Genomic DNA, 24,557 nt, shown 5'->3' with positions numbered 1-24,557 from the left:
GTTTTGCCTGAAACCCAAGTCACAGAGGTTGCTTACCTGCCTGGGAGTGATGACTTTGTAGTTAAGTAACCGCCAAAGGAAACATTCTGTGAGGCAGGCAGCCAGCATCTTCAGACCAGAGAGAATTTGAATCACGTCACAAGTGGAACCCTTTTGCTCCCCACAATGGAATATCTGCCTGAAAGATGTTGCATAGGAATTGACTTTGTTGCCACAAACTGTGCCTGTGCCGGACTCAGGGTCACAGATGTTGGGGAGGGAGCTGGGGGATTTGTGAATGTGCTACTTCCTAACAGATACAATCTGTCCCGACTTGCTCTGCGTGCAGCAAACTCACTTTCAGTTTTGCTTGCCACAAATAAAAGAAACTACAGGTGGTTGGTTTTGCAGTTGCCGGCTGCTGGGTTGCACAGCTGCTCAGGGGAACAGACCCAGACAGGACCATGGCCTCCACGAGGACCCTGAAGGACCCCAGCATTGGTCAGCACTTCAGGAGGATGCTGATCTGCACGGTGCTTTTGCAGATGCTCCTGCAAGCCCTGTCTGTGGCCGTGACTTACATGTACTTCACCAATGAGATGAAGCAGGTTAGTAGCCAGGTGCTCTCATCCACACTCTGCTTTGCCTCTCAACTTGCTCCTCTTTGAAACTTAGCTGAGGATTAAAATGTGCCCTATCCAGTTACATACTCCAACTACTCATGCTGAGAGGGCTGTATAAAGGTACACGTTTGAAAGACATCCAAATAGGTAGAGTTACAGAACAGGCTCCAAATGCTACCGGTAGGTGGAACAGCACTCCTGAGGACGCTTGAATTTTCAAAAGTGTCTCTACTTCACCATGTTAGTGCCATCACCTGCACAAATACTTTCTGAGAAGTGCTCTGGAGTTTCTTTTGTGTGTGTGTTTGTGTGTATGTGTGTGTGTGTGTGTGTGTGTGAGAGAGAGAGAGAGAGACAGAGAGAGACAGAGAGACAGAGAGACAGAGAGACAGAGGGAGGGAAGAAAAGAGAGAGGAAGAGAGAGGGAGGGAGGGAGAGAGGGAGGGAGAGAGGGAGAGACAGAAAAGGAGGGAAAGAGGAAGAGATGGGGGGAGAGAGGGAGGGAGGGAAAGAGGGAAAGGAAGAGACAGAAAAAGAGGGAGGGAGAGAGGAAGAGATGGAAAGAGAGGGAGGGAGGGAGGGAGGGAGAGAAGGAGGGAGGGAGGGAGGGAGGGAGGGAGGGAGAGATGGGGGCTGGAGAGATGGCTCAGTGGTTAAGAGCACTGGCTGTTCTTCCAGAGGTCCTGAGTTCAATTCCCTGCAACTACATGGTGGCTCACAACCTTCTATGATAAGATCTGGGGCCCTCTTCTGGCCTCCAGGCAGAACAACTGTATACAAAATAAATAAATAAATCTTTTTTTTTTTTTTTAAAAAAAAAAAGGAGCCAGAGGGAGAGAGGGAGAGAGAAGTGTGTGATGTGGAGGTCAGAGGTTGGTGTCAAGTGTCTTGCTCAGCTACTCCCCATCTTACTTTCCTGAGGCAGGGTCTCTCACTGAGCTTTGAACTCCGTGACTTGACTTGACTAGACTGGCCTGCCAGCAAGCCCTGGGGATCTTTCTGTCTTTGATGCTGCAGTCCTGGGGTTCTGGAGACTGACTGAGCTATCCCCTAGCCCCCTGCTCTAGAGCTGTCTGACCCTTGAGGTGAGGGAGCGATGTGGATCGCCCATGTAGGTCCAAGTGCTCCACTATTTTGGCCAGTGTGAGTCCTTGCAATAACTGCTGAGAACATATATCTGATGAGGAATGGATGAGAGCCGTAATAACCTATTGATACAGAAATACATATTTAGATGTTAGTTTGATGCAATGTTTATTTAGAAAAAGAGTAGTAGGTGTTCCCCCAGGTCCTATGAGCTCCCTGGCCATGGATTCTTTGCTAGATTTAGAGTATCAGACAGGTTTCCACTTGCGAAGTGGGACTTGCCTCTAATAAGGAAGAAGTTGGTTTCCCCTTAACACTCAGGCATGACGCATCTGTTCACTACCTGCTTGATTTCTTCACGTCCTGTGTCCACCTGTACCGGCCTTAGTACCAAGTGTTGGTGGGCAACCGAGAGCAATGACAATGCCTTCTACTGTTTGGGGGAGGCCTCTGCATGTTTTAATTAAGTAAGAGAAAAGTTCTTACAACAAGTCAGACTTTGAAAAGCTGGCAAGTAGAACAATATGTATCAGAACTAAAATCAGAACAGAAGTTTTAAATATCACATTTCTCAGTCTAACAAGGCTAAGGTGAGGTGGATGTTAACCAGATATTTGAAATATGTTTTGGGGGGGGGGGCTGGTTCAGTGAGTGTTTACTGTGTAAGTGTGAGAACTGAGTTTGATCCTAATTACCCAGCATGCACCTGTAATCCCAATGCTGATGGTAGTGGGGCACACATGGCACAGGAGAATCCCAAGAAGATGACTTGGGGAATCTAGTCTGATTGGTGAACTCCTGGTCCCAGTGAAAGACCGTTCATTTTAAAAAAAAAAAAAAAAGAGGTGTATAGCTCTTGAGAGACAGTACTGGAAGTGACTCTCGGAAACACTCTCTCTCTCTCTCTCTCTCTCTCTCTCTCTCTCTCTCTCTCTCTCACACACACACACACACACACACACAAACACACACACACACAAACACACACACACACAAACACACTATTTCATTTTTTAAAAGAAAAATGTTTTGGTTTTAGACCTGTGGAATCCCTGTATTGATGAGAACACAGTGGTCTGATTTCAGTCTTCCTTTTTCTCGGATGTAGGCGTGTCGTGGTGCCGTGACTAATGTTCTATAATAAGGGACTTACCTGGACTGAACTTCTCACGAGAAATCAGTTGGACTTTATGCCAAGTGGAACCCAGATACAGACAGAGTACAGAGCTTGAGTTGGTGCCGTCTTCGCCTGTGCATTTCCCAGTCATGGAAAGCCCCCCAGACTAGGCATACAACACTGATGGGAATAACAGCTCGGCTTTAGGTTTCCTATGCCCACTGGAACAAGCATATGTTCTAGAGAACTGGGAACTGGAAGGCTGTGAGCACCCCACTCCCCCGTCTAGAGCCTGAGCTCAGATAGGGCTATGGAGCCAGGGTAGGGCTAGTGCCCAGGGCTGTGGGTGCCAAGACAGCTCTTCCTGCCCACCATGGCAGGCATGGAGGGTGAACATCTGTGCGTTGTCAATCCCAGGATGGCCTGCTCTGTCCAACTTGGTGTCTTGTTTGGAAGTGTGAGGCCAAGGGAGAGCCTCAGGGAAAATGAACTATGCAAAATTCATAGAGTAGCAGTGGTCTGTCGGGGAGATGCAGTTTGTGTACCCTAGGGAATATGAATTTGATCATCTCAGTCAGCTGGAAAATTTTCAAAGGGAATAAGGCAGACTCTCCTTTTATTTGAAAATAATTTTGAAAATTATGGCTTATATTGATATTTTTATTACAGGACATGCTTATAAGAGTCTCTCTCTGTGTGTGTGTGTGTGTGTGTGTGTGTGTGTGTGTGTGCTGTCGGTAAATATGCCTGTGCTTACATATTTGACTGCAGGCCAGAGGATGACCCCAGTTGTCATTTCTTGAGTGCCATCCACCTTTTCCTCCTCCTTTTCCTTCCTCCTTTTGTGTTTTTGGATTCACTACGACCTCACCCAGTAGTCTGTAAGCAGCTGCCCAGGACTCCAGCTCTCTCCCCCCTCCAGCCCTGGGTCTCCAGGCACGTGTCTCCAGGCCTGACTTTCTTTATATCGGTCCTGGAGATTGGACCCAAGCTCTCATGCTTGTCTGACAAGCCCTGTGCTGACCGAGCCATTTCCCTATCCTAAGTTTGCATGCTTCTTTCTTTGAAAACCTTTTTGAAATTACATTTATGTTTATTTTTACTTCTATGTGGTGTGTGGGGGGCATACATTGTGTCATGTGGGAGTACCAGGGGACAACCTGGAAGAATTAGTTTTCTCCTTCTACGTTGTAGGTCCTGGGGATAGAAGCCAGGTCATCAGGTGTAGTAAGAGGAGCGGTGGGCTGCATCCTGCCACCCGGCTAGCTTAACCCTTGAAATAACCACATGGAAATTGTATATTAATTAAATCACTGCTTGGCCCATTAGCTCTAACCTCTTATTGGCTAACTCTCACATCTTGATTCAACCCATTTCTAGTAATCTGTATGTCACTACGAGACCATGGCTTACCTGGGAAAGATTCAGCATGTCTGACCTGGCAGCTTCCTGGCGGGCGGTTCTCTGCCCGCCTTCTTCCTCCCAGAATTCTGTTCTGTCTACTCCACCCACCTAAGGGCTGCTCTATCAAAAGGCCAAGGCAGCTTCTTTATTCAACCAATGAAATCAACACAAATGCAGAAGGACCTTCTACACCAATCAGGCTTAGTGACAGAAACCTTGGTCTTTTGAGTCCTTGCTGGTCTTTCTGAGAAGAAGGAAGGTATACCTATAATCATGTTTTAGTTCTAAGTTTGTGTAAGAGATTGGAGAGTAGCTGTGTTTACTATTTTGTGGCAGCACACCCTAAGGTTTGTTAACTTTATAAAATAAACAGAGCAAGACCGTGTCTCTGTGCACATGTGTCTCAATCAACTGGCACACGTTACAAGCAGGGCCTTATTTTAAGACTGACCTGATCCTTTGTTGACCCATGTAGTTATCTGATTGTATGATTAAGATTTTCAAAACTCTGCCCCCCCAAGTTGCAGCAATTTCAAATACAGCTTAGAGTCTCTTTGTTTTAGGCATGCTTCCCGAGGAAGAAAGGATGTGGCGGAGTGAGGCTGTGGGAGGAGAGAGATTGTGGCTAAGTTATGTGGATGGAGAAAGACGGCAAAGGGCTCGTCATGAGTCATTGGTCCTGTGACCTGCACTGGGTCAGCGTCTGCAGGTGTCGTTCCGTCTGTGACTTTTGAATTCAAGGATGTGCCACTCCTAAATAATCTTAAGAGAAAAGACACATAGCGGCATGCCAAATCTTGTCTCGATACAGAGGTCAAGTGGATGTGAGGCTGTTGTTTTCAGCGTGGGTTTCGGTTTGTTTCAAGAGTGCGATTAGTTGGGAAAAGAATTTGTATTTACCTTTATGAAAATGTCCCTTGCTTTCACGTGTCTTCTGAATGAATCTAGGTTTCCCTAAGTTATTTTGTTTTATTTTTATTGCTACCATTGAGTCATACCCCCAGCTCAATGGCTATCTGTATTAAAATTTAATCTCATTAACTTGCGTAGCTTCACTCAGAACCACACTCAATCAAGATTTCCCCTCCCACATCCTGGAAAGGTTTCTGGAAAGTCCCAGAAGGTGTTCTGGGCAACAGCTTGCTATAGGCTGGGCTGACTTATTTTCCTAGGTCCTTTGTCCTTCTCACCCTCCACTTCACTTTATACAGAACAGTTAGACACCACCATCTTGTCTGAGCAAAGAGAGCCACAGCAGCTCCTTCCTGCCCTGGGCTCTAGTCTTCCGGGCTCTTAACCATTTGCTGTTGAGATAACCCATTGCTAAGAAATAAGGCGACAAAGTCTCTGAGTACATTAGTGTTCCCATTGGCCACAGAGCTCTCTGAGGACAGTAGTGTTCCGATAGGCCACGGAGGTCTCTGAGGACACGGAGCTCTCTGAGGACAGTAGTGTTCCAATAGGCCACGGAGCTCTCTGAGGACAGTAGTCTTCCGATAGGCCACGGAGGTCTCTGGGGCTGCTCGTCTGGTTTAAACAGTGGATGAACAGTCTATTTGAAGACATGTAGAAGTAATCCATTAACTCAGGCTTGTTGCAGAGTAACTATGTGATTCTGGGCAGGACCTCTTATAAATAATAGCTAATAGAATTCTTTTTTTTTTTTGGTTTTACAAGACAGGGTTTCTCTGTAGCTTTGAAACCTGTCCTGGAACTCACTCTGTAGACCAGACTTGTCTACCTCTGCCTCCCAAGCACTGGGATTAAAGGCATGTGCCACCACTACCCAGTCAAATAATAGAATTTTTTTTAATGAGATGGCTTGGGTTGGGAGTGTAGCTACGATGGTAGAGTCCTTGCCTAGCAAGTACGAAGTTCTGGTTCAGTCCACAGCACCTTATAAAATGAGGAGAATTATTGAATACAGGTAATACCAGAGCTTGGGAGATACTGAGGGGAGGACCAGAAGGAGGGAGGGTGAGGCTGGTCTGGACTGTATGAACTTGTCTCAATCAATCAGTCACTCAGTCAGCAGATTGTTTTTCTATAGGAAGTGTGAGTTGTTAAATTTACAACCACTCCTAACTTTGCAGTTACACCAAGTTTAAAAAATAGATAAAAATTGCTTTGTTTAGCTATGCATGGTGGGTCACACCTCTAATCCCAGTACTCAGAAATTAGAGGCAGGTGGATCTCTGGGTTGGAGCTCAGCTTGCTCTTTATAGTGAGTTTCAGGTCAGTCAGGGATACATAGTGAGACCATGTCTCAAAAAGCAACTGAAAGATGATTTTGCAAAGTTATCCCAGTTAAAGGCAAATTGACAGATGTTTTAAGAAACATGTTGTTTTTTCTTTGTAGTGACAGGGTTAGAACCCAGAGTCACGCATGCTAGACAAACACTCTACCAGTAAGCTATACCCGACCCTCTATTTTTGTTTTCTTCTGTCGTGTCTGATTTGTGCAGAATAGCCTTGAATGTGCTCTGTAGCTTAGGCAAACCTTAAACTTGTAATCTGTTGTAGGGAGAGTGCTTGTTTGTTCCCCACTGCTCAGACTTGAAATAATCACACAGAAACTGTATTAATTAAATCACTGCTTGGCCTACTAGCCCTAGCTCCTTATTGGCTAGCTCTTACATCTTAATTTAACCCATTACTATTATTTTATATTTTACCATGAGGTTCATGGTTTACTGGCAAGTTTTCAGTTCATTTGTCCCTGGTCATGGCTACATGGCGCCTCCTGACTCTACCTTCTTTCTCCCAGCATTCAGTTTAGTTCTCCATGCCTAGCTGTACTCTTTTGCTCTATCACAGGCCAAGGCAGTTTCTTTATTCATTAACCAATAAAAGCAACACATATCCAGAAGGACCTCCCACACCAGTAATCCTCCTGCTTCAGCCTCCCAGTAAGCTGAGTTTACAAGCCTGTGTCGACAGGCATTGAGAAATAACACGTTGCAAATCCAAGTTGTTAGGAAAACAAAAGCAAAGGGGAATGAAGAAAAAAATCTGTGAGGACTTCTTCCTCCACCTCCTTCTGAACCTTTATTTTCTCCTCTTCCTTCCTCCCCCTCCCCTTCTCCTGATTTGGCAGCAGCCTGAGGTATGAGTACTCTCTGGATGGTTCATGGGAGCTATGTGATGGGCATGGGGTATAACAGTAGGTGGCGGTCAGTGACAAGGGTAAGGACTTCGTTGGCAATTATGAGGCTATTATAAACACTGACTTCAGTCCTGGCAAACACCTTCAATGGTGCACAGTCTTCTTAGATCAGTCCCTAGGCTTTGAGAACAATTGATGAGGCAGGGTACAGATTCCTAGGGGTATCAAGGGTCCATTCAGAGTAGGAACCATGCAATAACTACAATCTACTCAGCTGCGGGGCTGTGATGAAGGGGCAGAACATTGCCATATACAAAACAATTGACTGTTTTTGTTAAGGATGTGGGCGTTTAAGTGGATTCCTCTTTCAACTTTGAACATAGGCAGTTCCAGCTTTCGAGGGAGAGCCACATTAGCTCAGAGCTGGAAGGAGCCTTAGTCACTACCACAAACGTCTAATGAGAAGCAAATGCAAGTGAGGGAAAGAAAGAACGACACGGGGCTGCCGGGGATGGGCCAGCAAAGGGCACCGTGAGCCGGGGTGCGGCGCTGTTCCTATCCCTGCTACCACCTCCGACAGCTGGTATCAGTGGACAATACGCGGCATGCCTGATTTCGTTTAAGCCACAAACTACTCATGGCTCCCAAACTCCCATTAATTTTCATCACTCTTTGTTCTTTTAGCTTCCGAATGGGTAAAAAGAAACAGGATGTGTTCATCACACAGTTATATCCTATCTCCACCCAGCTGCAGGCCAAGTGCTCCAGGAGTGGATTGTCCTGCATGTTTAGGGACGGCGAGGATCCTTGGGACTCCACTGATGAAGAGACCAGGCACTGCTTGCAGGCTAAGAGGCAACTGTACCAGATCATTGAAGAGGTAAGTACTCAGCAGGAACACGAAGTCAGATGACACAGGCTTTTCAAATCTGGAAATCTGTATCTTGAAAATGAAAAAATGGAGTCCCAGAGGGTTTGAATGATTTCCCCCAACATGGCGCAACACCCGACTGGTACCGGATGACACGGAAAGCCCCGGCTGACGTTAACCAGCTGCCTCCTGGAGTTTTGCATCTTATTCTGGGAGCACACACACAGATAGCATGTGCTCACCGTTGCCCAGTGTTTCTTTGTTTTTATTTAGAAGACAAATGAGGTTAAATGATGGTGTTTTCTATTCATCCCACATGGGTGATTTCTAGAATTAAAAAAATAAAACTTCTTTTTTTGGCGTGTGTGTGCACATAAAATAGAATACTTTGAGAAAGTGGAGGTGAGGTTATCTCAGTTCATTGCCAACAAATGACTAGTTTGAAGATGCATCTGTTGACGTAAGGCCGCTTCACTGGGATCTCTGCCAGAAAGCTCGGGTTGGCTAACAGTTCATTCTGCAGAATATGGTTAACTGATTTTACTTTTAGATTAAGTCAGTCAATTTCTTCACTGCCTGCTTCCTTCTTAGGAAGCTAGCATTTACAAATATTTGCCTTCTGCCTTACTGAGAAGGTCAGATGGAGGCACCAATATTAAAAATATTCTGCAAACTAAGAGACCCCATACAAGACCTCACAGTCTAAGGTTATGGTGGGACTTCCCAGCATGGGAGGAGGCTGTACGCCAGACAACCGTGGGAGTCTGTTGCCTGTTTCATGGACACAGTGCTGTCGGGGTGGTCAGGGCTCCAGTGTGTGACTCAAATGATATCACAGTAGAGATGCAGAGTCCAGCCGTCACCTGGAATGTGACTTCTAAGCCAAATGAACTGGGCTTCCACCTGGGTTTTCTGTGAGCACTCCCAGGCTGGGTGCCGTTGTCAACAAATGTGCAGGAACAGCAATGAAGGTGACTACACAGGAGGTCTAGCAAAAGCCCAAGCTTTGGACAGCTCTGAAGGAGCCTCAGACATGGGACTTCAAAAGCCCTTGATCTTAGGGGTTCAGTGGGTCATCAAGAAGAGAGACTTGAACTAATCTGGAGGCCAGGGTGCTGGAGGGTGCAAGGTCTGGAATCTGGGTGCTAGAGGGTGCAAGGTCTGGAAGATGGTGTGCTAGAGGGTGCAATGTCTGGAGGCTGGGGTGCTGGAGGGCACAATGTCTGGAATCTGGGGTGCTGGAGGGCACATTGTCTAGAGGCTGGGGTGATAGAGGGTGCAAGGTCTGGAAGCTGGGGTGATAGAGGGTGCAAGGTCTGGAAGCTGGGGTGCTAGAACGTGCAAGATCTGAAAGCTGGGGTGCTAGAGGGTATAATGTCTGGAGGCTGGGGTGCTAGAGGGTATAATGTCTGGAAGCTGGGGTGCTAGAGCATGCAAGGCCTGGAAGTTGGGGTGCTAGAGTGTGCAAGGTCTGGAAGCTGGGGTGCTAGCAGGCACAAGGGCCAGCCATGGAGAGGTGATAAGGGGACGGTGATGATGGATTGTCCATGTCACTCTCCACTAATTCCCTCTCATCCTCCCAGACTCATCCTGATGGACCAGAGTAGAGAGAAACTGGGAGGGTGGAGCAGGTGGATGTGAGTATGTAAGTGAGAAGAGGATTCCCTGGTCCGCTTAGGCATGATGAGTCTTCTATTCCCTCTAAACATCTGCCCAATTCGAATAGCATTCCATTGAATTCTGGGAGCAGCCCCAAGGAAGGAATAGTTGTTATGCTTTTAAACACATTTTCAAACAGATAAAGCCATCCCAGTCAGATCAGTTAAGTTAGTTAAGCCTTCTTAAAAAGCTGCAGAGCAGGCTTGACTCATGGTCACCTGACCTGCCTGCAGTCATTCATGTAGAATGACCCTTTCTCTGTTACTTGCTGTCTTCTCTCTATCCCTACCTCCCTTTCCTTTCCTCTTCTGTCTCTCTTGCTCCTTTTCCTTTCTCCCTCTTCCTTTCTTGCTTCCTGTCCTAAAATAAGAGAAAGGAAAAGAAACAGGAAAGAGAGGATGAGCGTTCAAATCCATTTTTACTCTTTGTCCCTTCTCCAGAGCCCTTGGGACCAAGGCCAATAAAGGCTCACAACTAGGTCTAAGGAGAGGGAGAGACAGAGAGCCTCTACTTTCTGGCACATGTGCACAACTGATGTGTCTGACATTAGCAGTGATGAGGCAGGGACAGCATAGACATCAAGAGTGACAAGGGATAAATGAGGGTTCAGAGGTCGTAATGACTCAAACCAGGCTCTGCTCCCCAAACAGAACAAGGCAGAGTTCCCTTTTATACTGGGTTTCTCCACTAGTTGCCACAAAGGAAAGGGGTGTCATGAGATGTCCAGCAAGGTAGGGGACTTCAATATCATTTCTTGGAGCATGAACTTAACATAATCAACAGTAGAGAACAACAGGGTGGTGCCAATCAGACATCCATAGAGCAAGCATGTCTGTGGGCATCTGTGCCTTATGCCTTGCTTGCACCCTGTGGTTCAGACGTATCTGATTGTTTTCAGCTGCTGGACTCTGTCTCTGTCTCCCCCGCGCCCCCCTTTTACACATCCATGCACACACGCTCCACACAGTGTGAAGGGACAGGGTTATCGTCAGCTTCCTGGAGGCCTGGAGCTGTGACTGACCTAAGCAGGAGCTGTGCCCTGCCTTCTCAGCTGCTCCACGTGTCAGTCAGAACGTTCAGACTGTCCTTTGGTCATGGCCCACCCCAGACCCCCAAAGATGCCTATACTTGGGTAAAGGGAGTTCTGTATGGGTACAACTGCATAACTATGACCCATGTCGGAAAGAGAATCTAGAAGCGTGTGTGTCCTGTTCAACTTGTCGGGGCCTTAACAAGCTGTATTCACTGCTGTTTGCAGGTGTCTTTGAGAACCTTGCAGGAAACTGTTTCAACAACTCAAGGTAGTAAAATTTTGTTGTTACTTCTATTTGCTAATGTCTACTTCACAAGCTAAATAGCTCTCCAGTCCCTCCTTGCTGCCATCCATACAAACCAATTAGGGCCTCCCCGCCCACTGTCTTCGTCTGTTTATTGGTTCTCTTTCTCTCTTCATACCAAGGACTGGAAAGCTTGGGATTAACTTCATGACCTACTCACCGTCAGAACTTTATTCTTTATCTTATTTTTCATATGAAGTGTCATTTTACTTCAATTTCTTCACTTATTTAATTATTTAGCTTTCTAGTATGCTATAAACAAACCAGGTTTAGTATCATCTAGAACTTGGCAGGAAGTAAAATAGACAAAATCCCCCAAAGATTACTCATATTTTCTGCCTCTGACCACACTGCCTCACTTCTTCCCCAGCAAACTCTCCCTACCTGTGATCTCCGCTGTAGTTTCTGTTGGAGACCACAAGCTCCCCATCCTGCCAGTGACCAGCAGACTCCATACCAGTTCTTGCTGCATCCCCCACAGGCTGGCTTCTCCAACCTTCCATCTGCCACCCACTCCCAGTCAGGGCATCCTCCCCAGGCTGGCTTCTCCAACCTTCCATCTGCCCTCCCACTCCTGGTCAGTCACAGCATCCTCTGCAGACGGGCTTCTCTAACCTTCCATCTGCCCTTTCTCCTGGTCAGTCACTGTTGGGTGCCATTCTGTAACATAGAGGGGCCTGCTTGTTGTTTGGGTTTCTGTCCCTCTCGGTACCCCACAACTGTTTAGCCCCAAAGAAAATCACACATAGGTCTCGATAAATTATAAGCTGATTGGCCCATTAGCTCTAGCCTCTCACTGACTAACTCTCACATCTTGATTAACCCATTTTTCTGATCTATGTTAGCCATGTGGCTCAGTACCTTTTTTTCAGTGGGGCAGATCACATCCTGATGCTTCGGTGGTCTGAGCAGGAGTGGGAGGAATCAACTTCCTCCTTCCCAGAATTCTCTTGTTCTCATTACATCATTTCTACTTCCTGTCTGGTATTCCCACCTATATTTCCTACCTGGCCAATCAGCATTTATTTAAAACATGATTGGCAGAATACAGACAATTCTCCCACACCATTCCCCTCCTTTAAAAAAAAAAAAAAAACAAAGGAAAATATCCATAATCCATTTTTTGGGAATGTGGGCGTAGTAATCCAGGCTACGCCCTCCCCAGGTTGGCTTCTCTACCTTTCATCTGCACCCCACCTTCTCCTGGCCAGGGCTCCTCTCACTACTTCATGGCTCTTTTGCTCACAGATTTCCATTCTTGGACCATTTCTAAGTCAGTTCCCCTGCACCTTATTATTCCCATCACACTTCCCTTGATCGTCTCATTGTATTTTTATATATAATTTTATCCATGTACTGTCTTCTCTTTTACCACATTGAAATAACTGTAAAGAAAATATTTGCCAAATCTTAACGGCATTATTCACATCAGAGAAAGGACTATCTTAAAATTCCTACTGAGGCATGTAAGATCCCTGATAGCCAAAGCAATCCTGAGTGAGAAGAATGTTGCTGGTGGTGGCCTCTGGTTCTACTACAGAACCATAAGAGCAAACCAGCCTGGTGCTGATGAAATGCAGACATGGAGCTCACTGAGCTGGAACAAAGGAAGCTGTCATAACCCACAGAGCTACAGATACTTGATTTTTGACAAAGATGTCGAAAATGCACTTTGGATAAAATTCTCTTCACCAAATGATGCACATATCCACACACAGAAAAATGGAACTCGACAAACAGCTCAGAATGGATTGAAGGCCTTGATGTAAAACTTGAAACTCTGAAACTCTCAGAGAAAAGAAGGTACAGACACTGGTATGGACTTTCTAGAAAGAACTCCAGTCACGAAGGTGCCACTACTGACAACAGGGCCTTCTTGAAATTAAAGCTCTTCTGTACAGCAAAGGATATAGTTTACCCAAGGGATGGACAGCCTACAGAATGCTAGTTACACATACGACAGATGGTTAGTATCTAGACTGTACACACACACACACACACACACACACACAACCTCAGAGCACAGAACAAGAGCCCATATAACCTGATCAATAAACGAATAGACAGTTCTCAAATGATGAACCACAACTTCCAATCACACAGGAAATAAATGTCCAACCTCACTAGCCATCAGAGAAATGTAAATGAAAACACCGCCATCCCATCTCACCGCAGTCAAAATGGCAGTTGACGTTAAGAAAACAAGTAACAGCCAGCACTGCTGGAGATGTAGACGAAAGGGCACCTTATCCGCTGCTGCTGGAAATGGAGAACAGCTGAGGCAAGTGGTGAATGGTACCTCAGCTTTGACCGTCGAGCATTCTACTGTAGCACATTGGAAGCTGTTCCTTTGGGTCCTCATGCTTTGGTGGTTGGAAATTGGTTCCTGTGGCTTTAGTGCTACTCAGTATATGAGAACCCTGAAGAGTCAGGGGGCGTTCAGGTCACAAGATTTGGTAAACTGTTGTCTTCAGGACACTGTTGCGTTTGCCTGGGTATGTTTTTGTGGAGAGTGTGATATAAAGCATATTGAAGCATGTATAGTAGAACACAGGACTGGGGTAGCACTGAGCTTATCAGACCGCATGACCCAATTTGTGAAGCTTACTAATTTTCTCTAATAAACATTAAGTTATATCACTGAAAATAAGTGTCATAATGGGACTCGTGACTTTATACAATTAATATAAGCCAATCAAAATACATGAAGTAGGGGGCTATTTGCAAAGAGGGGGAGGGCCAGCAGGGGAGGGAGGGGGAGCAGAAGGTGAAGGGAGAGAACATGGCCAGAAGACAACAGGTTGGGGTTGGGGTGTATAACATTCCTATCCAAACAATTAAAATGAGAAGAAAAAAGACAAAATGTTACACCGAAACACACGACTTTGTGTATATGCTCATATAGTGGAAGAAAAGGAAGAAGTCTGCCTGGGTTCTAGACCTCTGGGATCGGGGTGATCAGAGCAGCAGAGGCAGCGAGCATCCATCCTGTTCTCTACTCCCCAGGAAATTTGCTCTGCAATGACTCTCTCCCTGCACAGCCACCGTGCACCCTCCCACCCACGTGCCACGCATCCACGCCTCTCCACCTTACTCATTTCAAGACCTCACAGTTTATCACGTTCCTTGCAAGATCTCAGGAGACTTTTTTTTTTTTGCTTCCAGAACACAACTTGTCTTCCTACAACAACAAGAACATTATTAATTGTGATTCATGACCACTATCAGATTTCACAAGTGATTTCCTCCTTTTCATCCACTGCCTAGCTAGGAAATTGTATTGCCTGCTTTTGCTCCCGGGTTTGTGACCTGGGAGCTGCACCAGTGCTTTCAACCTTGTAAGCTGCCTAGCAGCCTCCAGCTGCACTTCCTCTGCCCATCAAACCAGACCTTGACACAAGTTGGCACGAAGCACGCACATCTCTTTGCACCATCCAGTGTTCTCTCTTTGAAGGCAGATGGACATCACATCTTGTGTTCTGTTTCCTTCATATCAGACCTGAGTATCCCACTGGCCTGTCTTCTGCCCAGGGCCTCAGCTTTAGCTCTCTGGATATAGCTCTGTTCCCTCCCTACCTTCTGTGTGCCTCTGTTTCCTGATTATTTGTGTCCTTCCTCCTTGTCCCTAGAAGGATGCCTGGAATAGATGTGGTGAGCATCTAGGCTTACGGGGATAGCTGACTGCAAAGGTCTTTACATCAAATCCTCAGCAAACCGTCCCTGATGATCTCCAACGAATAGGACTCTGTCCCTCCCTCCTCCTCTTACATGTTATCCTCATCCCTACTTCTCATAGATAATTATTTTATTTTATGATTGGTACCTCTCAAAATATATCAAGTTCCTCAAGGGATCTCTCATAAAATATAGCAAATTCCCCGAGGACTTAGCGGAATCAATGGTTAATTTATGTAGCTTTATATAGTATGGTATAATTTTTGATCCTTGCCAATATTTGTTTGTTGATAGAATATAATTTGTCTTAACCAAATGTAAGCAGAAATGGGGTTTTGAAGCTAATTTTTGAAAGACGTGATCATATAGGATTTCTGTTATGTGTGTGCAGGTGTGTGCCTGCCTTGGGAGGCCAGGAGAGGTTGTCACGTGTCCTCTAGCAGTCTCTGTCTATTCCCTTTAGATACGTCTCCCACGGAATGACCCTAGGCTGGCTGGCAGCCAGGCAACCTCAGTGACCTCTTTGGCCCCATTCACCCCTCCCCACTGCGCTCACACCTGGGGATACAGGTGTGTGGTGGTCCCTGGGCCTTTAGGTGGGGGCTGAGAACCCAAACTCAGATCCTCATGTTTGCTCTAAAACTGGAGTTACAGACAATTGTGAGCTGCCATGTGGGTGTGGGTTCAAACCCAGGCCAGTGTTCTTCACACCGAGCCACCTCTCCAGCCCCACTAAATGGACTGTCTCTTGAAACGATAGGATCAGTTTGGGAGATACTGTGTTCAGGTCACCTGATCAGACACAGCTGTGTGAGCAGAGCAGTGTATTTAAAACTCTTTTGACAAGTGCTGATGTTTCTCTGTCTTGTGTCTTTCAGAAAAGCAGCTAAGTATTAACTATCCATCCGTAAGTGGAAAACCTCAGAGAGTGGCAGCTCACATTACTGGGATCAGTCGGAGAAGCTACTCAGCCTTAATGCCAAGTAAGATCATAAGAGCTGGAGCTGGCAGGCGGTGGGGCTGGGGCTGTCACACAAGGAGTTTGATGACTCTCCTGCCTTAGGAAACTGAGGTAGCTCTAGCTGGCCTTAGGACAAGTGTGTGAGAGAACATTGCTCCCAGACTCCCACTGGACCACCTTCCCTGCTGCCCTTACTTCTTCTTGTGTCTATCCCTCCCCCTCCTGTTTCCCCCACTGCTTTTTTCTTTCTCTTCTTTAACTGAAACAGTAGTTCATTGGAGCCTAGGCTGGCTTTGAACTCTAGATCATTTTGTCTTAGGCTCCCAAGGACCACCACAGCCAGGTTTTTTCTTCATCTTTAAAGTCTCTCTCTCTCTCTCTCTCTCTCTCTCTCTCTCTCTCTCTCTCTCTCTCTCTCTCAAATCTCTTCCTTCTCCTCAAAAGTTTAAATGCACAGCACTTCTTTTCTCCTCAAGGCACTGGGATCTCCTGCCACAGGGACACTTTAGAACCACAGGGAAGTGCCAACCTTTGGTGTGTGGGGTGTGACGTAGCTGGCAAATGAGATACTGAAAGGTGACAGCAGATCAAAATGGTACAGGAGTGTCCCAGTGTCAATGTGATTACAAAAGTCTTTGTAATCCATGTCGGACTGGAAGGGTAAGGAGTTGGTTTTGATCGACGCTGTGTGCAAGCTCAGTGAATATACTGACTGGTAACCTCGCTTTGAGGCAAGCTCCTTCCTGCTAACTATTTCTCTCATTTTCACGTAGTGTCCAAGGATGGAAAGACCTTGGGTCAGAAGATAGAATCCTGGGAGTCATCGAGGAAAGGGCATTCATTCCTCAACTATGTGCACTTGAGAAAAGGAGAGCTGGTCATACAGAAACAGGGCCTTTATTTCGTCTATTCCCAGACTTACTTCAGGTTCCAAGAGAATGAAGTTGACTCCAAGACGGTCTCAAGGCAGACAGGGAAAAGCAAACAAATGGTACAGTACATCTACAAATACACCAGCTACCCAGACCCAATTCTGCTGATGAAGAGTGCCAGAAACAGCTGCTGGTCCAGGGATGCAGAGTACGGGCTGTACTCCATTTACCAAGGGGGGTTGTTTGAGCTTAAAGAAAACGACAGGATTTTTGTCTCCGTGACAAATGAGCATTTGATGGACCTGGACCAAGAAGCCAGTTTCTTTGGAGTCTTTTTAATTAACTAAATGATCTACAAAAATCAGACAGAATTCTATGCCCAGTCACCTAGGGTGATGTCCAGGACTCAGGTTGTCCCGAGAATAACCTCATGTTTCATGTGGAAGTCAATGCTCTATGTTTCAGCTGACTGTAAGGGACAAGGAAACTGCTTTTACAGTGGTATTGATGACTGCAGACACACAGCTGAGAGTCACAGAGGGCTTCTCTGACAACCCTTAAAAACTACCAACAGCCTAGACAGGAAGGCACTGAAGTTCTCTTTAAAATTGTGGTAAGGTATTTGTGGCTATTATGAAAGGTGATGTTTCTCTGATTTTCTTCTCAGCTTTTTTGAGTTGATCTTGTATCCTGCAACTTCACTGAAGGTATTTATCAGCTGTAGCAGTTCTCTGGTAGAATTTTTGGGGTCACTTATATACACTATCATATCATCTGCAAATAACAAAAGTTTGACTTCTTCCTTTCCAATTCAAATTCCCTTGATTGCCTTATGTTGTCTTATTGCTATTGCTAGAACTTTAAGCACTATGTTGAAGAGATATGAAGAGAGTGGACAGCCTTGTCTTGTTCCTGATTTTAGTGGAATTGCTTTGAGTTTCTCTCCATTTAATTTGATGTTAGCTGTCGGCTTGCTGTATATTGCTTTTACTATATTTCGATATGATCCTTGTATCTCTAATCTCTCCAAGACCTTTATCATAAAGGGGTGTTGCTTTTCATGACAAGGAGACACATCTGGCAGCACCAATCTACTTTCAAGAGGATGATAAACACCCAAGGGTCTCCTATGGAGTTGGTTAGACATTTGGGTAAGAAACTGCTCTTGCATTTACTGCATGATGGTGTGGTGTATGAACTGTATAGGCAGGACCCACAGAAAAATGCTGAACATTCCTAAAGAAGGTGAGACAACCTTCTTTAGGGTCTCTGCTTCATGAAAGACTACCAGACATTTTTCAAGACACAGAAGAAGGCAACTGATAAGCTTTGCCAGTACAAGGCAAAACAGATCTTTTCTTCTGATTAGTGTAGTTGGGGCCATGTCTCCAGTGATCAATCTTCCAGGTGCCAGTGGATCCAAGGCTCAGATGGTTGTCCTGGTGGTGGAGTCAGAGCCACAGTTCCAGTCACCCTGGAGGTATTTGGCATTCCCGGAGGTCACTCAGCACTCCCAGAGGTTGCTCTTCAATTCCAAAGGTTGTTTGGGCCTGCTCCCACAGAGGTCACTTGCTTGGGCCTGTTTCTATGGAGGTTGCTGGCTCAGGCCTGGTCCCATGGAGGTCGCTGGCTTGGGTCTGCTTGGGAGGAGGTCACTGGCTCAAGCCTGCTCCAGTGGAGGTTGCTTGCTCAGACCTGGTCCCAGATGTAGAGTTGGAGGAGGGTTGCCCTGTTGGCCTCTGTCTTATTTGGGTGCCTTTTTTTCTGATGGGCTCTCAGTCCCTCTTTGCTTGTTCATTTGTCATGAGGCAGGGTATCATGTATCCCAGGCTGGCCTCAAGATAATATGTAGACAAGGGTGATCTTTAATTGTGCAACCTCCTGCTTCTAGGATATGCTGAGATTATAGGCACACATCACCCTGCCTGGTTTATGCATAGCTGATCTCATATACTGGGTAACTGAAGGGAACAGGCAAAAGCACCTTGGCCTGTCTTAACTTCAGACTCCATTACCTGTAGGGTGAAATAAAGTTCAGGTTCCCAAGCCTTAGGGAAAATGAGACTTTTCTAAAGGCTAGCCAAATGCCTGCCTTTCTTTCTTTCTTTCTTTCTTTCTTTCTTTCTTTCTTTCTTTCTTTCTTTCTTTCTTTCTTTCTTTCTTTCTTCTTTCCTTCCTTCCTTCCTTCCTTCCTTTTTTTTTCGAGACAGGGTTTTTCTGTAGTTTTAGAGCCTGTTCTGGAACTAGCTCTTGTAGACTAGGCTGGCCTCCAACTCACAGAGATCCGCCTGCCTCTGCCTCCTGAGTGCTGGGATTAAAGGCTTGTGCCACTACTGCCTGGCCCAACCTCCTTTCTAAACCATAGATAAAGTCCTTCTGCCTCTTTAGTTCTTTAGAGACAATGACAACAGAAGGAACAAATGGATCAGATTGCTTGGACTGAGAGACCTGCATTGTATACCAGTTGACAGTGATGGCAACAACACTCAAGGAAGTCCCTAATTTCTAAATTCCGATAGGTGAAAATTGTGACTGTAACTTGGCAACAAATGTTTGAGCCTCACTCAGTCCCTTGTCCTGCATCCCTGATCGATCAGTGACCCCTTATGTGGTGAATTATTGAAATCTTTGGAACCGTAAGTGTTGTCTTTCTCCTTCTTCACGGTGTGTTATGGGCTAGGTGTAACAGAAACCACTCTACTACTGAGCTATGGCCAAGTCCCCATTCTTTCCTTTCTGAATGAAAATGCTTACTTTGTGCCCCTGTAATTTGGAAGTATGTAACATTCAGATATTGTATAATATTAATTTAAGATATGTTACATTCATTTATGCTGTGGAATATTTGCTTAATGATCCAGAGATGTGTTGCATTCTTTTATGCTGCATTTGTTTAAGTCTGTAAAGCTGTGTTACTATGTTTGCCTAAAACACCTAATTGATATAATAAAGAGCGGAACGGTCAATAACTAGGCAGGAAAGGGATGGGTGGGCCTGGTAGGCAGAGACAATAAATAGGAGAAGAAGAGTGAGTAGCTAGAAGAGGAAGAGAGGAGGACACCAGGGACCAGCCACCCACCACTCAGCCAGCCACCAAGGAAGAAGGGAAGAAAGACAGAATAAAGAAAGATAAAAAGCCCAGAGGCAAATGTCGTTAAGCAGGATAATTTAAGTTAGAAAAGCTGGCAAGAAACAAGCCAACAAGCTAAGGCCAGGCATGTATAAGTAAGAATAAATATCTCTGTATTTATTTGGGAGCTGGTTGTTGAGACCCCAAAAAGTAAAGCAAACAAACAAACAAAAAACATTCAGATAAAAGTTTGCCTTGACAGCCTACAGAATGGGAAAAAAATCTTCACCAATCCCACATCAGACAGAGGTCTAATCTTCAAAATATACAAAGAACTCAAGAAATTGGTCATCAAAAGAACAAATAATCCAATTAAAAAAAAGTGGGGTATAGACCTAAGCAGAGAACTGTCAACAGAGGAATCTAAAATGGCTGAGAGACAGTTAAGGAAATGCTCAACATCCTTAGCCATCAGAGAAATGCGGATCAAAACAACTCTGAGATGCCATCTTACACCTGTAAGAATGGCCAAGATCAAAAACACTGATGACAACTTATGCTGGAGAGGTTGTGGGAAAAAGGGAACACTTCTGCATTGCTGATGGGAGTGCAAGCTGGCACAGCCTTTTTGGATTTCAGTGTGGTGATTTCTCAGAAAATGAGGAAACAACCTACCTCAAGACTCAGCAATACCACTTTTGGGTATATACCCAAAGGATGCTCAACCGTACCACAAAGACATGTGCTCAACTATGTTCATAACAACATTGTTTGTCATAGCCAGCACCTAGAAACAACCTAAATACCCCTCAACCGAAGAATGGATACAGATGGATCTAGAAAACATCATATTGAGTGAGGTAACCCAAACAGAGAAAGACAATTATAGTATATACTCACTCATAAGTGGTTTTTAGACATAAAGCAAAAAAGAAAAAAAAAACCAGCCTACAGTTCACAATCCCAGATACAATTCACAATCCCAGAGAACCTAGACAACAAAGAGGATCCTAAAAGAGACATGGATCTAATCTACATGGGAAGTAGAAAAAGACAAGATCCCCTGAGTAAATTGGGAGCATGGGACCATGGGGGAGGGTAGGAGGGGAGGGAAGAAGAAAGTGGGGGAGAGGAGAAAAATATATAGCTCAATAAAAACAAGTTAAATAAATCAATCAATAAAAAAGAATTTGCCTTGAGTCTCAGGAGACTGTTTGAGCCAGTCTCAATATGCTTGTATTTTCCAGAAGGCAACTGTCCCCAGTCCTCTGGCTCTTACACCTTCCTCCTCTTCTGCCAACATTTTTCCTGAGCCTTAGGTGTAGGGACCTGTTACAGACGGTTTTTCAAGATGTCTGTTCCTGGGGTTTCAGGACAGTTACACAAAACTGACTAAAAAACCAAATAACAGCACCCCCAAACTAACCCCAACTAACCCCAAACTAACCCAAACTAACCCCAAACTAACCCCAACTAACCCCCCACGTGATGTGTTTTTTATAAAGCAGGTTTTTGTTTGTTTGTTTGCTTGCTTTTAGGCCTATGTGGGTGCTGGAGAGATGATCAGATGTAAAGAGTGCTGATTGCTCTTCCAGGGGACCCAGGTTCAATTCTCAGCCCTCACATGATAGCTAGTAACTGCAATTACCGTTCCAGGGGACCTGACACCCTCTTCTGGCCTCTGCAGGCAATGCATGCATGTGTTCACAGACAGATGATCTAACAGAAAAATCCATACACATAAGTATGCCTTTTAAAAAACTTATTTGAATTTAAGGTTATGGACAGTTGTCACTTCTGACAGCTTTTTTCCATGACTCCAGTCAAGCCCTTACAAACTAGCAAATGGATTTCGTATCTACCGTTTTAAAGTTTTTCTTCCTCTCTCTAGACTATAAGCATTGTAAAAACAAAACACATTCAGTGTTGCCTACAACTATATCCCTATTATTTAGCAAAGTATTTGTATGTAAAGAATGTCTACATTAAATTAATGCATTAATTAGTAAATTAATAACAGAATTAATAACTAGCCGTATAGGAAAAGTTAATGAGAAATAATAATAGAGAAAATCTGAAAACTTAAGGTGGAAGATAAAGGCACTTGCCAAAAACCTTGACTACCTGAGTTTGATCCCAGCAACTTACATAGTGGAAGGAGCGATCCCATTCTTACAAGTTGTCCTATGACCTCTATACATGCGCAAATAAGCACACACACACACACACACACACACACACTCCATATATGAAGATAGATCTCTCAAATGCCATCGGACTTAGCATACGTATGGAAGCAGAGAAAAGACTATTGTAGGGAGAAAGAGGACCAGTGAGACGAGGGGCAGGGACAGGAAAGTGGAGGGCACTGCAATGATATGTAAGAAGATGTCATAAAAAATCCCTTACTTCGCACATTAATTTAAAACACCAATTAACAATAAAATACGCAGGATGTACAAAAATCGTTTAAAATAATGAAAACATGGCAGTGTGTATCCAGGAACTGGGTCTCACCCCCAGACTGCTTCCTGTCATTTGTCACTGCAAATGACAGTGACCTTCTCTGTCACCGGTCCTGATGTTTTGAGTCCTAAGTTGGATTCACTGATCTGGTTTAACTTTGGGAGGAAGCAAAACTGAGAACTAAACCCAAGGTCTTCCTCCCTGTAGGCATGTACCCTAACACTGAACAAAACCCCAGCCTTGATGCTCAGGTGGCAGAAACAGCTGAGCACTGCTTTAATCCTGCTCCCCAAGTCTCCACCAAGGAAAGCATTCCCAGCATTCCCTCTTGTTCGCCGGGCTGGCGAGTTCTAATGTTTGTGTTCAACACAGACACTCAGCTATTTCCACATGGTTCGCAAGCTAGGGCCCCCGGGGTCACTCTGCAGCATCGTCTCCTGGGGAGTGTTTTATAAGGCTTGTGCCTGAATTCAACCACAAACCAATAAGACCAGACTCTTGGAATGGTGCCCATGGATTTTTTTTTGTGTGTGTGCATTTTAATTTTCTCAAGTAATTAGCAGACAGCCTGCAGGACACATATTTACCAAAATGTCAAGTGCTGTGATTTAGAAATTAAATATTTGAAAATGCAACATACCCAGACACTCATGATTAGATGTTCAAAGATCTAATTCATGCGCGATATTAAACTCCATGAGTTGTTAAAGAAGCATACCTACATATTCTTTCCTTGGCTAAACTCTAAAGCCTATGATGCAGGAAGCAACAGTGGGGAGAATATTTCAGACTGACGACTTCCTGGACAATCATGAGTCCTTTTTTAAAAAAAGTCACAAATACTTATCTGTTTGAAAAGGAAATAAATTCAGGGGGAGGGGCAGGGATTTTCTGTTCCTTGCTGAGTTCCAGCCAGCAAACCCCGGAAACTGCCACTCTGATTAATCAGGCTTGGGGACCTGACCAAAGCACAGCATTTTCAGCGGTGACGACCCCAGAGAGAGGTCAGCTCTGCAGAGCTTTTCCTCCACTCTTCAGGCCGAAGGGGTCACCTTACTGTCGCACGCCATGAGTGCCAACAGGTGGTGGGGTTTCCTTAATTTCCTCAAGGTATTTATCCCTTTGAGGATGTGCGTATAAACATCTTCAAGTTCTCCGATTTAGGTGGCTTACCTTCGGACCATAAGCAATGACAGGAAATAAGCTTGCGTTGCCTGATGGAACTCCACACCGAGGCTGTGTCTGTGAGGGACAAGGTAGGACTTCCTAGGCTAAGACTCATCTGCCTCTGACTCCGGAGTGCTGGGATTGAAGGTGAGCGCCACCATGCCTCGTTCTGATTGCTTTTATGTAAAGTTGTAGGTCACATTGGTCTCTCATCTTGAAAGGCACACTGGGACAGAAATGGGTTCCAATTCTCCTTATTCTTTGAAAAACCAATGCATAAAACACCTGAGATCACCAAATATAACCTCTAGATTTTGCAAAATGATATTTTGAAGAAAGTTTCGCCACAGGCTTCCTTGCAAGAGTAAGTTTAGGTTCTGTATTAAGAATTTGAGGTGTTTGTTTGCCTGTTTGAGTTTTTTGTTTGTTTTTGTTTTTAAGTGAAATGGAATTTGAGTATTTTCTAAATCCCCTTTGCTCCCAGGGGCTCCGTGAAGTGAGGAGTCCTGACAGCTTGGTGTTGCCGTCTCCCCTTAGCTGTAGACTGTGGGGAGTCCTCCTTCCTTCCCTGCTCTACCACTGCCTGCTTTATTTCCTGGCAGCCAGCAGTGCCAAGAGTCTCCTGACATCACTTCTGCCGTGCTGGGAGAATAGGCACCTGTGATCATGCCAGCTCAGCCTGTGGGTGCTGAGATTTGAACCCAAGGTTCTCAGACTTGTGCTGCCCGTGCTCCAACCCACTGGGTGTCTCCCAGCCCAGTCACTGCTCCTTTTTGGCAATTCAGTTCAGTTCTGCAATTTCCTCCTAAATATTATCTTTTTTTATTAATTAATTTATTTAATTATTAAAGATTTCTGCCTCTTCCCCGCCACCACCTCCCATTCCCTCCCCCTCCCCCAATCAAGTCTTCCTTCCTCCTCAGCCCAAAGAGCAAGCAGGTTTCTCTGCCCTGTGGGAGGTCCAAGGACCACCCACCTCCATCCAGGTCTATTAAGGTGAGCATCCAAACTACCTGGGCTCCCACAAAGCCATTACGTGCAATAGGATCAAGAACCCATTGCCATTGTTCTTCAGTTCTCAGTAGTCCTCATTGTCCATTATGTTCGGCGAGATCGGTTTTGTCCCATGCTTTTTCAGTCCCCGGCCAGCTGGCCTTGGTGAGT

General features: G+C 45.2%; 1 protein-coding gene across 1 annotated transcript; it reads left to right on the top strand.

Moving 5' to 3' along the window:
* Positions 1–361: 361 nt before the first annotated feature.
* Tnfsf10 (TNF superfamily member 10) lies at positions 362–17,916 on the top strand. Its single transcript, XM_057757393.1, has 5 exons — positions 362–587; positions 8,064–8,195; positions 11,104–11,146; positions 15,736–15,840; positions 16,592–17,916. The coding sequence occupies exons 1-5, from the start codon at positions 444–446 to the stop codon at positions 17,035–17,037; spliced, it is 870 nt and encodes a 289-aa protein (XP_057613376.1). The 5' UTR covers positions 362–443; the 3' UTR covers positions 17,038–17,916.
* The last annotated feature ends 6,641 nt before the right edge of the window (positions 17,917–24,557 follow it).

This window comes from Chionomys nivalis, chromosome 24 (assembly GCF_950005125.1).
Source record: "Chionomys nivalis chromosome 24, mChiNiv1.1, whole genome shotgun sequence".
In the NCBI taxonomy this organism is placed as follows: Eukaryota; Metazoa; Chordata; class Mammalia; order Rodentia; family Cricetidae; genus Chionomys; species Chionomys nivalis.
The sequence above is the reverse complement of the archived record's forward strand: the minus strand, read 5'-3'. Positions and strand labels throughout refer to the sequence as shown.

Excerpts from the sequence above, each read along its gene's own strand:
- Tnfsf10 (XM_057757393.1), top strand. The coding sequence starts at position 444 with ATGGCCTCCACGAGGACCCTGAAGGACCCCAGCATTGGTCAGCACTTC. Across the intron at positions 588-8,063 it reads TCACCAATGAGATGAAGCAG|CTGCAGGCCAAGTGCTCCAG; the intron begins GTTAGTAGCCAG and ends ATCTCCACCCAG. Across the intron at positions 11,147-15,735 it reads AACTGTTTCAACAACTCAAG|AAAAGCAGCTAAGTATTAAC; the intron begins GTAGTAAAATTT and ends TGTGTCTTTCAG.